Raw genomic sequence first — 15316 nt, 5'->3', positions numbered from 1 at the left:
CAAGACAGTGAAAGAATAAATAATAAAAAAAAGCAAAAGATACTGAAGATTGTGCTACCATGACAAACGGCCTAACAACTAAAAATATGGGCAAGTCAAATATACAGAGGAATGTTAATAAATTCTATGGTTCCTGTATCTACAATCAAGCCATTGCTATTACACATGTTCTCATGCACAAATTATTAGCCACACATTTCCCTCTTGATAACACCGTATGGGAAAAGCAATCCTGATAATACTCCGCAACTACAAGTGGTCTGTTCTTGGTTTTCCCTGTTTGCTCAGTATCTGTTTTCATCCTTAGCTCACAGTTAGACGGGATGGGGTTAAACAGAATTTGTATCAATTGTGCTTCCTGCTTTCCTTTTTACAGACTTAGGGAAAATAACACAATAGCAATTTTTCAAAATTAGCATGGGATTTCACACTCAGTCCCATTTTGGTCCCCCTGCCATTCTTAGAATTCCCTTTTCTGCTTTATACAGAAGTTGTCTCTCAAACTAAAACAGCTTTACAATGAATGGAAGCAATTTTCTGATTTGAAACAAGCTGACAAACATCATCAGTTCATATTAAGGCACTGTCTGCCACATTTTCTGTTTTGGAGTGTGTATATATAACACAGTGCACACACACGACAAGCACCTCACCACCACCAGCAGTGCGAGATGTTCAAAGAGCTCTGCTGTTACAGGAAGGGCTTCAGCAGCTACTGGCTGGAGCCAGCGAAAGAGCCCACAGAGCCTTTGTTGGGGGTGAATCCTCAATAGCCTCCAGACAAGCTTTCATTTTTTTCATGTGACAAGAAGCCAGGAATGAAAATTCCAATTGCTGGCCTTCTGAATGCCAAGTGGTGCAAAACCAAACAGGGTAATTGCACACACACAGAAAAAAAAAAAAAACACCAACCAAACAAAAACCAACCAACCCCAAAAAACCACCCACCAAACCAATAAATCCTGTGGATTATTCCATAGGTTGGTTTTTTTGTTTGTTTGGGGTCGTTTTGGGGGTTTGTTCTCCCCCAGCCTTGATGTAGCCCCAAAGTTGTAAGGTCTGGATTTCAACAGTGAAGATCTAGGCCATATGGAAGGGAATGGAAGAGGAGTTACGAGATGAGCCCCAAAAGATATACGTATAAGTCTTAACCTCCAGCTGTTTAATCCTTATACTTAACAATGCTACCATCTCTGTTAAACCCCCAAATATGAATATTCTCTCCCTTTCCAAAAGACCATGATGCAATTGTGACTAACATTGTAACTCTGCACAAATTGATAATACACCAATGCAACTAAATTAAAGGTACTATCAAAGCTACAAAAAAAAAAAAAAAAAAAATCCACAGAAGCGCTAAGCATTCCTTACTTGACAAAATAATGCCACTGAAGAAATTACAGATCTCTGGCAGTGTTAACCAGGTCTCAATACAACATCTTCACACAGCCCTGAGCATTTTCTGAATGCAAGATACGGTGGTTTAGCTACTTCAGAATAGATGGTTTCTGCTCCTGCCTTCAGAAGATATACAACAACAAAAAAAATTGCTATATTTTTCGACCAAATTCAGTGAAACTCCGATACCCGTAAATCCACAGAGCAGCCTCATTCCTTTCTTCAGTTCTAAACTCTCATCTGAAAGATTTCAAATACTTGCTAATTTAACACACTGAAAGCAAGCAAATCAACTCAGCACATGAAGAACAGTCTGTTAGTACAAAAAGATTTTTTTTTTCCGTGTATGTGACAAAACCAAACCCTACTGTGTACCACAGCTTAATATCTGTGTGAAAATTCGAAGTGTCATCTGGGCAGAAGTAAACAAAAAAAATCTGCAGGGAAGCACTGTAAAAAGGAAGGGAATTATCAAAATGGATTCGTATGCATCTGGTATGATTTTAATACAAAATGCTCTGCAAATCTCCCTGCACTGCTGACAAATCACCAGCTGAGGCAAATCCAAGATAATGAAACATTGTAAGGAAGGCTCTATTTAATAATTTAGCCCCTGTCAAGGAGTTTGTATTGATTCTTGTTTTCAGCACAGGGAGAGAATGTTATCTTCAGCCTTATGGCTCAATGACAGCATCAGTGAATTTAATCACTGTGCAGCTCCTGCCATGCAATCCTTTAACTGTCACCTCTGATTCTTCGTCATTCCTTGCTACTTTGTTCAAAGCCCCGTATACCCACATTTTCACACTAATCTCCCACCCCACACATGCCCCACTGTAATCACAGCAGCATTTCAATCTGCTTCACATTAGACATAAAAGTCAATCTCATTTGCAGACTAATTTTTTTTATTTTAAATAATTCAGCACTCCTTCAAATGTCTCATTCATCTATCTCTTATTAGCAAGTCTGCTCCATACCTTAATAGCAAATTTAGCCGTGCTGAAGGCAGGATTGAGCAATCACGGGACAGCAGTTCTAGCAAAGGTTTTGAGTAGAAAGAAAATCTTTCAGCCTTTTCTTGTCTGTAGAAGGGGAGATGAATCTAGAGAAGCAAGAATCTGTATTAATCAGCACTTTTTCCACACCAAAACGGAAAGGTCATGCTGCATCGTAACTGGCCAGGAAAAATTAGCCACAAATTAATTCAGCCGCAGTTCAGGAACAGAACATCAATTCATCTACAAACAAAATGAGGCTTTTAAATACATAAATGCTTGCGGCTACCGAAACCTCACCCAGATATTTGTATTCAAGAACACTAGCTCCTGTAAGAGTGCAGAGAATAACAGATGTAATTCTAACATGTTTGCTAAAATACAAGGCCATGTGAGGAAGAATGCAATGGAGAAGCAGCATATAATGCATAATTTAGAAAAACAGGGTGGTTTTTTTTTTTAATTTTTCCCTTTTATTTCAGGTGAGATGCAATACCTTCCATTTTACAGTCCTTTGGATCACACTAAAATGATCCAGCAGGTCCATACAGACAAGGTCATCATACACAGATTTTCTATTACAGGGCACTACTGGCGTTTCACAACTGTCTTTTTATTCACTTCTGCCTTTCCATCCAGACTATAAATTGTTACAAGGCCCTGGGGCAATCCAGTCGTATACTCCATTCAAATCAGGCTTCAAGGAGAAAGCACCACAGTCAAGATGCTTCAATCAAGTAAACATACAGGCACAAAGGGCAACTGCATCACAATTAATAATGTTTTCTTTTGTATGGCAAATTCACCATTTTTCTGTTTTAAAATTTCTCTCTGATGCTTAGATTCAAAGTGTAGTCCATTAGCATTTTCAATGCAACATCAAAATAAGTCATAATATGACAAATCAGAAGCATGCTGCTCAAATCCATTTGCTGGGTTGGGTTCTGTCTCTCTGGAAAAAAGGAAAACCTTAGAAAAGGAATTTGGACTTATTTATCAAACAGGGGGAACACATACCCAGAAAAGTTTAAGTGACACGATTAGAGGACAAATTTGCAAAATATAGTATGTTTGTATAAATCAGCCTGTATCATGGTCAGAGATATCTTGTTATTACCAGCAGCTATGCATTTTTGGCTGTCAGTCATCACCCTTCAGTTTCATCGTCGTTTTTGTTTACTGAACTCACTTCACCTCTACTTGTTATCACAGAGAAAAAAGCATAAAAATTGCTTGGATGATAGTTCCTCTTTCTCTTTCATTTTGGATTTTGTCTTTTTTGCCACTCAACTTAGCAGTTAAGCTGGAACTGACTTGGTTTCCGTAAATTTATCAGAACTTTATATTCAATAAGCTCAGAAGTGTAATGTTCTGTGACTAGCTACCTTTATGAATCAGTACGCTCTTACTTGGGATAGTAATTAAAACTTACCTAAGTTCACATTGTGCTTTGTTTCTTTCTCCGAAAACACTAATATCCAGTAATCTTATTTTACTGCCAATCGCTGCATACAGATAAACATCCTTCCAATAGCGATGGCTCTTTACTAGTATTGATAGTTAAATTGTGACAAGTAATCAAAGCCGGATAAGCATGGTTTTAGATGCATTACATAATTAACATTCATATTTGCAATGCAATTACTACTGTTGCATCATATATTTAAGCCAACAGCTGGTTATTTAAGGTGAGGAGAAAAGTTTTATTGGGGTAAACAGTCTTGTAGGGTGGTAAAACAATCTGCAACACTGCAGGCTTTTTTTGCTCATAACCCACTAAAGCAGCTGCTACTACTGTCCCCTGCAGAAGCAGTTCGCACCACTGGAGAGATCGAGAGCTTGGCCCAGTGTCCCTGTCTGTGCTCCTCTGCACAGAGACAAAGTGCTTGCCTAAGTTCTGCTGGAGTTAAAAGAACACTCCTGTTGGACTTCTCACTCACATCATATCACACAACTCTCCCTAAAGCCGGTTTAGTTTACGTAACTGGGTGCGTGTGTATCTGTGTGTTATAAAATGGTTACCTAACCCAGTGTCACGGCCAAGTTCACACTACCATTAACACATCCTCTCAAAGGACAGTGCCTGGCCAGTGACACGTAGCACCTGTCCCCAACACGAGGTGTTCAACAGAAAGCCACTTAGGAAGAACAGGCAGCAGGGTGATCCTTGCCTTTGTTACAGCACAGGTTTCCATACCAAATAAATTACACCCTTGAGAATTTCTAATATGCCTCTTCGCCCCTCTCTGGTAGGTCCACTGAACACAAATGGCAAATTATTCAAGCTAGTTAATCTTACCTACACCCCCCTATGTATCAGTCCTGCAGCCTGCCTAGATACTTCACACTAGTTGTAAGCTATTAGCTAGCACTTCATGCTGCCTCCCTGCTTTCCAGCCTGCAGGACTGCAAGAAGCTTCCTTCCAGTTCAGTGCAAAAGAGCCTCAAAAGCCATCTCAGTGACCACTGTGCATACATATTAACTGAATTTCTTCATATTAATTGGATTTTCTCATAGAAGTCAGTCATCTATTTTTAATCATGTATTTTCATCATCTGGAAGTAATCACGATCAACATTTTAATTAAGATAAAGAGAATGGACTTAATTTTAGGACTTGTTAACCATTAACAAAGAGATAAAGAGAAATGTCACTGTTTATAATGTACCAATTATAATGCAAACAATCTGTCAAGGTTTAAACTACAATAGAAAACCATGAAATACTACTATTCAATAAAAAACACCTCAGCTATGAAGCTATATTCTCAGTCTGATAAGAATCCAAATCTGTTTCTCCAAATGGCCTGATCCAAAAATGAAATTCAGTGAGAATTTCAGTTTTCAAAGCATAGCATTCTTCAATTAGAAAAAAAAAATGACTTGTTTTCTTGAAGGGGAGGGGGAATAGGGGTCTGGGTGGAATGAAGCAGCAAGGAAGTGCTGGTGTGTGAAAGAGAAACATGACTGCCTGACCAGATCCTGAGCTATTTCCTCAAGAAGTTCCAGATACTATTCTTCTGCAAGAAACTCAGAACCAGGAGATCAAAGTGATTTTGGTCAGGTTTGATATGTTCTTAGCAGAGCTCAGACTTCAATTCAGATACCACAATAACAAGCTAAGTAACTGAAGCTGGGCTTACTTCCGAACGACTACATGAAATTAGTGAACACAGTATCAATTCTGGAAAAGTAGCATTTGGAGGGGTGAAGCAACATTTGATTCCCAGCTACTTATTTCAGAATTATTCAAGTTCAATACTTTAGGACTGTAGACAGTTCACCCCTCCTCACTTCATTGCCAACTAAAATATGACTCGCTCATCATTCTGCTGTGTATGCTGTGATCAGTGTAATTGTAGCACCAAAGAATAGTTAGAAAATACTTTGTGAAGTCTGTAGGCTTTTAAGATCTTTGACTCCTGCCAAATTAATGTGAGCGAAAAGTATGCTTCCAGAACTTTGTGATGACTGAAAAATTTGTATTTATGACAGCAGTATGCTGCTGTCAAAACAACTGCATTATTAGAAATGCAGTGGTACTACTGCAGAATTAAGTGAAAAGCAGCAGACTGATTTAGAGGAGATACCTCGATGTAAAGAACCTTAACATTTTCTCACAGAAGAAAAGTGCATCAGACAGACTTACGTGGGAAGGGTATTTTAAAAAACCACACCTAAACATTAACTGCTTCCATTATTGACTTGCCTACATTATTTAAACCCTAACCTGTAAGACTGTTCCAGAACCAAAAAAAAAAAAAAAAAAAAAAAATCAACAGTACATGAAGCCTGAATTAAGTTTTAATGGATCCCAGTTTCACTACCCTACAAAACACCATTTTCCTCCTCCTTATAGCTATTCAGCAGTCAAGTTATGTCAATGAAGTATTAAAGCCACATCACTATGCCCTTTTACAAGCTTTAATCACATATTCCAGCCTTCCAATTATATTTTACTGTTTCTTATTAAAAAAAATTAAAGTAACTGGCATTGTAAGATGGGTAACACAGGCTTAAAACACATGGGTAAGGAAGTGCTTCCCAAGGAACAAAACAAGGTTAGAGAAGTTGCTCGGAAGTTAATCATAACTTTGCATAACCCAGATTTACAGACCACTTAAACCCAACCGTTTTTGTTTTTTGAACAAAATTGTTCAGCTGCCCTTATGCACTCCTGCTTGGAAGGAGAGAGAGTATATACTAGGAAGTAACTGAGAGCTAATGTGAGCAGCACTAATGAAAGAGAAGGAACTAATAACCACTTAAAACATGTAAAGCAATAAAGCAAACACAGATTTAAGCATTGCTTCACCACGGTTTGTTCCTAATCAAAGTCCTTAAGGATAATCTGGTCCTGAATCCTGAAAGAGGATAGTATTAATCCAGAGCAAAATGAATTAGCACTAAAACAGAGGTTAAAAAATGTTCTGGGTCACAAACAGCACAAAATAATTCAGTCAGGGAGGGGAGGAGGGGGCACGGGCAGAAATCTAGTAGCTTGTTTGGGGATTTTATTTTATTTTTTTAATGTAGACAACTATCACATACTCTTCTGATAGGCTAAGGCAATTGCAGTTTTAAAATGTATTAAGTTAAATAATTCAAAACTGGTGAAGCAAACAAGGAAAAAGCATTTATGGCATATTACACCCGGGGAAGAAAAAAGAAGCTGTACTTGTATCAGTCAACATTCACAAGTATAGTAAACACTTCAGTATGAGGGCAAAAACAGAACAACAGATTTGCTAAGAACTTGCTCTTTATAATGTTCTGCAAAATTCCCAACAAAAAAAACCCAAAACATCACAATTAACTAACAAATAGCCTGAGAGCTACTGAAACATTACTTAATGTTTCTTACTTAAAAACTTACATTAGTTACTTAATGAAACATTACTTAGTATTTCTAAGTCTTTGGTATGTCACTTCTCAACAGAACTGCTGCCTGGAGAGAACACCAGAAGCACTGGATAAGAGTGGGTACCTTTAAGTGATCCAGCTTGGACAAAAGCGCATCTGGTTTTTCTACTGGGGAGAAACACTATGGCAACAAAAGCTGCATTATATGTTGCAGTACAGCATTACGTCTCATTAAAAAGAAAACTAATGTTCCCTTTAAGCACCACACAACTATTCTGCTTTGGAGAATATATATGCTCTTAATTTCTATTTAAGCAATTTGACTCTATAGGCAGCTGGGAAAAAATCCTTCTCTAAGCAAGACAAGATTCACAGGATACACTTCCCTTCCTATCTTTCAATTCTTTTCCACTAATTCCCGCCGTTCCCCTTCCCAAAAAAATGGGTTAACTAAATCACCATCTACTGTTGCAGAAATCAAGATTTCTAGTTAAAAGAAAAAAAAGAGAAGTTAAAATTCATGTTCGTAAATTAAAGCACACACATTCTTAGCACTTGAGAGTTCTCTTGTCATCAGCGGATGACAGCCATACTGAAAGTATACCTGAGTATTTCCAGGCATAAATTTAAAATTACAGGGCAATCACTGCTATCTTTAAAAAAAAAAAAAAAAAAAAAGGCTAAATTAACTTTATAAAGTCTATTAGCAAAGACATCTGGTACAGTAAAAAAGTTAACATAATGACACCGTGTGGAAACCTGTAAATGTTTTTATCCAGCAGGTCTGTTATTGCACTGTATTAGATCTGTGCATCTCTGTAGAATTTAATGGATCTCTGTACAGAGGAAGCTCTGCCAACCAGATCTGGTTTAGATCAGGCTACAGTGGGTTTGGCAGCATTTTTTTTGCCTTTTGAAGAACCATCAAACTTTATGATAAATTCTGCTGACCGATGGACTTCCTATAGAATATCTTACAAACACAGTTGAGATGGTTTGTCAAATTGCCAGTAAAAAGATCACTGTGCCTCTCTGTCAAATTATCTGATACTGGTATAAATTCTAGAGAGTTTGTAACACAGAATGAACCCGAAGACAGAATTTGTCAAAATTAATGCCATAACTAAAATTTACTATTTAGCAAATCCCAGTTAGTGGACACTACAGAAATTGCAGCAAAATCCTTGATTATGCAAAGACAAAATAGATTAGAAGGCAAAAGCTTAAAAATATGACCCGATAAAAAACAGAGCATTTTTTTAATGGTATAAGGACGCATCAGATTCAACAGACAAATTGGACCAACACTACACTTTAATTTGCTGAAAAACAGACAGACAGCTGTGTGTTTTCGCTACTACTCCTTCCCTCATCCATCCTGAAATCTTATCAACTTTTGAACCTAAAAGGCTTACAACAGACAGCTGGTTTTTGAACCCACTCAGATCTCAGCATGCAGCCAGCAGCTGAAATGTGAGTTTTCACTTACTCCCAGCTTCTGCATACCATCCGTCTTCTTTTTGAGCAAAGTTCAGACAGACAAAAATAACAGAAGAGATCCAACACACTGTGCCTTAAAAACACTCACTGCCACCTCACTCCTGATTTCTAGCCCTTTGCTTAGGTCCTAAACAAGCACTGAATTCCCTTGGATTCTAAAAATACTACTACTCCAGAAAGGCGTTGTATCTATGTAGAAGGTGTTTTTCACATCAATTGTCATTTTGTGGCAAGGCAAAGTAAAAGGAAGTATTTGTACTTGCTGTGGCATCTTCCACTGAAAATGACACAAGCAGAAAGTTCACACATTATTCTGAACAACAACAAAGTGAATTTGACTAGTTTCTTAAAAATTCACCATTAAAATAAGTCTCAACCACGCAGTAATTCTAAAACCAGAACACAATATTGCAGGAAAACACCAGGGAACTTAAGCTGCCACAAGCTACCGAACTATCTCCCATTCATATTTACCATGTCACCATCAATTAATTAAATAAAAAAAAAAAAATCCTCTTTCTGTTTGTGCAAACTCAAATTTACAAGCAAATTAGTCGCAAGATTATCAGACCAGGTAATACACTTGGAAACTCCTGGATTTGTTCCTCTGGCTTTTGAGTACTCTCCCTGTCAACTGAATTCAATGGAAGATGGGAATGCTCAGCATGTCTGCAAGCGATCCCGAAATGATTCAACGTGAACATTTGCCGTAAAACTAGAGATTTCCCAAACCTGAACTAAGCCTCCAAAAGCGCAAGACAAATCTGAACTTGGAGCAGAATAGAACCTGAGTAGTAGGATGTTAGGACCAAAGCTGTAACACCATGAGCTTAAACACAAAATGACAACAAGGCAGACCTTAGGCCACTGCAACATTAGAAGTTCATACACTCACAAGCTCCAAGCAATCCCACTGTAGTCTTCGTGCTTTTAAGCCATAAAGAGCTTTTAAAGAAGGCTTTCTCACAAAGACTATTCTATACATATCATTAGTGGGGGAAAAGTGAAGCGTGCTAGCTCCCCAAGGAGCGGGAGTTACCACTTGTATCCACAGACAGTTATGGGAGAAAGGAATGTCAATAAGCATTCATATTAAGGACTGACAGTTTCATCATCTCCAAACCCTACCAAACATCAAAAAACATACACACACACATCCTACACCACCAAGAAAACCTACCACAACTACAGGCCAGGTAGATTCATTAGATTAACACAGTTCCCTCTAAGTATCAGGGAACTAGGCATAATAAAAACTATGAAGTTTGACCAGGAATGAGTGTGTATTTTCCTTGTCAAGGTCTTAAGTGCATTATACCAAGTAGATGCTAAACAGTTTTCTGAAGTCATGGCCAGCACTACAGAGTAGAAAAGGACAAGCAACCAAGGAACAGAAGACTCTTCTGTCATTATCTTTATTCCCTAGGAGAGTTTTAGGAGGCTCGTACAGCTTGCACATCAATACTTTTTCAAAGTGGTTTCCCAGCTGCAGGAACAGTCACTCGTTTCTTATAAGCATGCTACGAAGTTCACATAAGCAGAGCAGTACTCCTATCATACCATATCCATCATTTGGTGCTGGTGTTGTTTAGCGCTCTCCTCAAGAACACATGATACTATCAACACATTACTGGAAGCAATTTTGAAAAATGGTCTTAATCTTGGAGTGAAACCTGTGTTACAGAAGTAATGAAACAACAGCAGACCAGAAAGGACAATTAGAGCACCACTTCTTGTTGACAGTTTCCCTAAGACACAACACATCACAGTTAATGGTATTTTGCTTCTCAATTCCACAAAGTTGTTTACATGAATCCCAGAAAGCCTGAAGGAACCCAGTACCACAGAAACGGTAAACACAAAAGAGGATAAATGTTACCCTAACAGTTTCTGACATAGTTAAGCTGGACCGAGCAAATCACTTTTTCCCCACACCGCCAGCCTTAACACACCATTTGATTTTTTGACACCAGAGACAGACCTAGAAAGCTAGCTATGCTCCTCCAGTTTCCCTCAATGCTTGGGAACCAAATCTGCTGCTCTCCTCTTATCCTCAGCTTATCATAATACAACTAGTAATAAAATTCACAAAGGGAATGACCAACCTCTGCAGCATAACAGCTCTGCTTCATGCAAAGCAACACACAGCAACGTAACAGAGGATGGCAACAGAGACAGATTACAAAGAAATTAGTAAGTAAAGCTTCATCACAAGGATTTTATGGCCACTGGTGAAGTACAATTGTTCTTCAGGAAACCAAAAGAGCCCTTCTAGTATAATTTTAAGTCAAACTGGTTCATCTTAATATCAAGAGAAACATGTGATAGAAGCATGAGCTACAAATGCGAAGTACACTATTTAACCTGCCATAATTGCTGGAACTGCAGAGAGCATGCATGGAACAGTTACGGGTTTGTCCGAGTCACAAGATCTAGATGCTAGAATGCAAAGCTGCTCTGAAACTATTTGCGACATCTGCTTCTGGAGTAGCATGACTAGAAGTCATACTACCAGTAGTAAGTTATAAACAATCTCACTCCATTTTCCACATGGTATTTGTGAAAGTGAGGCAGACAAAAAAAAATAGTTCTAACCACAAAGATGCTGTTTCTAATACAACTTGAGTAGCATGAAAGGAACTAAGCGCATTTACAGGAAATACACTACTCCATACTTCAGTATTTGCTCCTACCTTCTTTGCCTCCTGCCATCTGCCTGTCAAATGAAGGAAATTTGAACACTAAACTAGAAGAAACTGCCAGACTTCATAGAACCAGTTTCTAGTTCTGCAGTAAACAAAATCATATGCAATTATGATCTAAGATCTTACTGGAAAAACCAAGTTAAATCTCCGTTTACTTCAAGAATGAACTGAATGGTACTCTAGCCTCATCCCCAGAATGACCCTCAGTACCTTTTACTTTGCACAATAGTGCGTGTGCCTGTGTAACAGACAGCATTTGCTTTGTGATTTTTAACACTTTTTTCTTTTTTTTTTTTTTTCTTTTTTAAATGCAAGTTCACTTTCTTTGGTTTTAATCGGTGAAACACCACCGTAACTCCTATGCTTGACCTGCACCTACAACACCACAAAGTATAGGGTAAGACCCATACACTCAGCCAAAAACTTTAAATTTATGACAATCAACACGATAGTGTACTTAATTAGCAGGCAACATTTAAAAGCTGTTGACTTTAACTTCCCTGCTTCACTTGATTATTTAGTTGAAAGCAAAACAAGACTGTTTTCCTGTTGGTACCTCACACTAGAAGAGAAATCAAATGTCCTTTCCACTATATATCATTCCCTCAACAGTAAAATCAGTGATAAACCCATCGAAGATTCATTTTTGCTAGTATGATCAGCATCAAGGGTTTTTTTGCTGTTCTCATTTTTACAAGTTGCTTGTACGCAGATTAGTAAGGGGGGGTGAGGGGGTGGAATCTAATAGATAAACTAAAAAACTCAGAGCAGGCAAAATAAACATAAAATAGTGATACTATTTCTGTGTGAAAAAATACGCAAAACTGCCAGCAGCCCTGATGTCATATCCTTCACATGCAGAACACATGAGAAAAGAGGGGAAAAAAAAAAAATCTAAAGGTACTAAAACATACTGCAATACGCTTCCCACAGTTTTGGAAACAGCTTTAATGTGTTGTACAAGACTAATGCTGACAACAGAAGCTTCAGTTTTTGTCGTTAATTTTCTAAGCAATTAATGCAACTCAGCAGGAATTCATTGCCCAGAATGGCAACTATCACATTGTAATTCCAGTCAGACACAAAAGCACCTGCTAATGTGCAATAGTAGTACAATGGTGGCTTAACCCATTGCTACAACCTGTTAACTCAAATACAACAACTTCAAACAACAAAAAAGCAGAGGGGGAGCACATGTCCACAAATGCCAAGCACTACCATGGACATCAATACTGAAAAAAGCGTACACATTTTGCTTCACTGTGGTCTTACAAAATAAACTTTTAAGGAGTAAAATGGAAGACTTGAGTAAGAAAGCTTAGAAAAGGAAAATACATTCTGGTAGCAACAGGTAGTAGGCGATCTACACCTGTAGACTATGTATAGGGAATAATAAGGACAGTTTATTACATATTCAGAACTTCCACAAACCAACAACAGCAAGATGATCAGCAGTAACAGTTACCTTTTCCGAGTATCCTGCTTACACTACCCAAAGCACTGCCAAGTCTAAAACAAGCACAGGTGCCCTCTGTGTTGAACGGGCAGCAGCCTCGTGCTCTGCACCGCATAAGCAGCAAGTGGTTTCCTGTGCAGCTCCAGCATTCTGCGAAGGAACTTGTTTAACCTTTTAAGCGTACAAATTCAGATCAAAAGGGGCAAACCACAACTCCAACTAATTTGTTACTACACAGGTCCCTGACTTTTCATTTCTGAAGAACAAAGTGCCAAAGCATTCTTAAATGTTATTTTATATTTTTCCAAAATAAACAACATATTGGTCTAGTCTGTTTGCACCCTCAGCTGTCAGTCCACAGATCAGCTGAAGTAAACAGGCCACCACAAGTCAGCCCACACACCTCCATTTACACAGCTACGCCATATAAAGTTACAGGTAAAGGCACCGCCAAATTTAACTTCCCAGGAAAAACTTAACTTCCTGAGCCACAATTTCCCAAAAACACTCAACTCAAAGTTAGTATTTCTGTGGGCTGCAAAACCTTAAAATTATGTAGACCACAATTTGAACTCTACAGCCCAGTAAACTAAGTCTGTAACAAAGACACATTGCTGTCGTAATAGCAAAACAGCTACTATTTCAGAAAGTAAGTATTTACTCAGAAGGAGTGAGGAGCTACAGGAAGAGATACAGACCAATAAATATTGCCATCACACTGGAGTATGGGGCAGGGGAAAGGAACAGATGTGAAATTTTTCCTTACCAGTTTGAAGTCTTGAATGCTGCAGATGAAATATGGGGTATTCGGCCGGCGACTTTCAATATATACGCAATCTTTAAAAAAACAAGATTTTAAAACAATGGAAATTAACTTCTGTACCTCCAAGAAAGAACATAAACACGAGATAAATTAAAAAACAGCTTAAGCTTAGAAAGAAACACCATTTCATTTACATAACGTGTAATTTATTCCAAGTGTGATCTAAAAATAGAAACTAGATGCTTTACAGTAACAAATAAGGGAATTAACTGCATAAAAGTTGACTTTAATTTGAATAGACATTTTGCTGGAAAACAAAAGGAAGTCTATATAAAGATCATTCTGAATTTAGTTAATAAAAATGACCAGGTCACAACCTATGAACCAGATCAAAATAAGACAGGAAACCAATCAGATCATTTGTGGTTAGCTTGCTACTGTTAATAACCCAGCACTAACAAATTTTCTCTTCTAATTGTGAAGAAAACCAAGGCAACCAATAGAAACTAAATTAGATTTACCTCAGGGAAGGACTGAGCTTTCTCAAATTACATTTGACATGACAGAAACTGAGTAATCATTTTTGTTTGCTTTTGACAACTGGACTCTACAAGGTTGCTGTAAAATAAGGGCTGATGTATTTAAAACAGTCTTGGCAATTACCACAACAAAAGCTGTGCCTCAGAATAAAATTACAGGGATGGAAAAGAAGCGCCTGATTAATGATAATGACCTTGGAAATCAAAAAATTGACACAGCTTGCTAGAAGGCAAAGATGCTACTCCCAAAGTTGAACAAATATGTAAAGATAGTCACTGCAGTCTCCTTTCATATTCAAATAGGTAACACTACTATTGAAAACAGAGGATACAAAGAATACCAGCTATTCCGGGAATGATTTTCCATGACCCTTTCTATATTTCTACAGAAAAAAATCCAAAGTTTTAAGAGCTTTATAAGACATGTTTCAAAACACAACTAATACCCTGCTTCGAGTCTTGTAAAATCTAAAAGTTGGTCAAGACAAACATTTTTTTAGTTCGTCTGCTCCACAGAGAGCATTCCTAAGGATGCACTGGCATTGTTCATAGCAATAAAACATCTTCCTCCTGAAAGAAAAAAAAAGTAACCCTTCAATAATCATTTGAAACCCAACCTGTATTTAGGAATTCACTCGCCACTGAGAGCTAACTCAAATGTTAATTTAAAAGAAAAATATAGCACGAGTACCTTAGGACTATCAAAAGCGCAGGAAAAGTCTTAGCAGCTATGTCGACCAAGCCGGAGAAAGGCCAGGCATTTCAAATCAATAGCACTTCAATAATATATGCCAGAATTACATGGTTGTGCATCTGATTTTAAACGTTGTAGCAGTACAATATCCTGCCCTAATGAGACAGAGGTGTACAGTACCCATCTTCATTCATTTTAGATAACTGATGTTTTGCCAGGATCAAAGCAACTTTGCTGGCAAACCAAGCTTTAAATGCACTTAGCACCATTCCCCAAATTCTGCACTGCTTGTTGCAACCATGCACATCTGCACTTGCTGCTTTTGGCTACAAGCACAGTCATACCCAGCAACACTAGATTATACTGGTATTCCAATAGAACACCATTAGCTTCATTTTAC

At 38.0% G+C, this 15316-nt stretch overlaps 1 protein-coding gene across 7 annotated transcripts in view; it reads right to left on the bottom strand.

Moving 5' to 3' along the window:
- Positions 1-15316, bottom strand: part of RERE (arginine-glutamic acid dipeptide repeats) — a 254366-nt gene that overhangs the window by 143298 nt on the left and 95752 nt on the right. For all 7 annotated transcript variants that reach the window (XM_056331900.1, XM_056331902.1, XM_056331895.1 and 4 more), the window contains exon 3: positions 13687-13757. In XM_056331900.1, coding sequence (XP_056187875.1) covers positions 13687-13757 — 71 coding nt within the window. The remainder of the gene's footprint in view (positions 1-13686; positions 13758-15316) is intronic.

This window comes from Falco biarmicus, chromosome 3 (genome assembly GCF_023638135.1).
Source record: "Falco biarmicus isolate bFalBia1 chromosome 3, bFalBia1.pri, whole genome shotgun sequence".
Lineage (NCBI taxonomy): Eukaryota > Metazoa > Chordata > Aves > Falconiformes > Falconidae > Falco > Falco biarmicus.
This window is presented reverse-complemented; position numbering and strand designations above follow the sequence as displayed.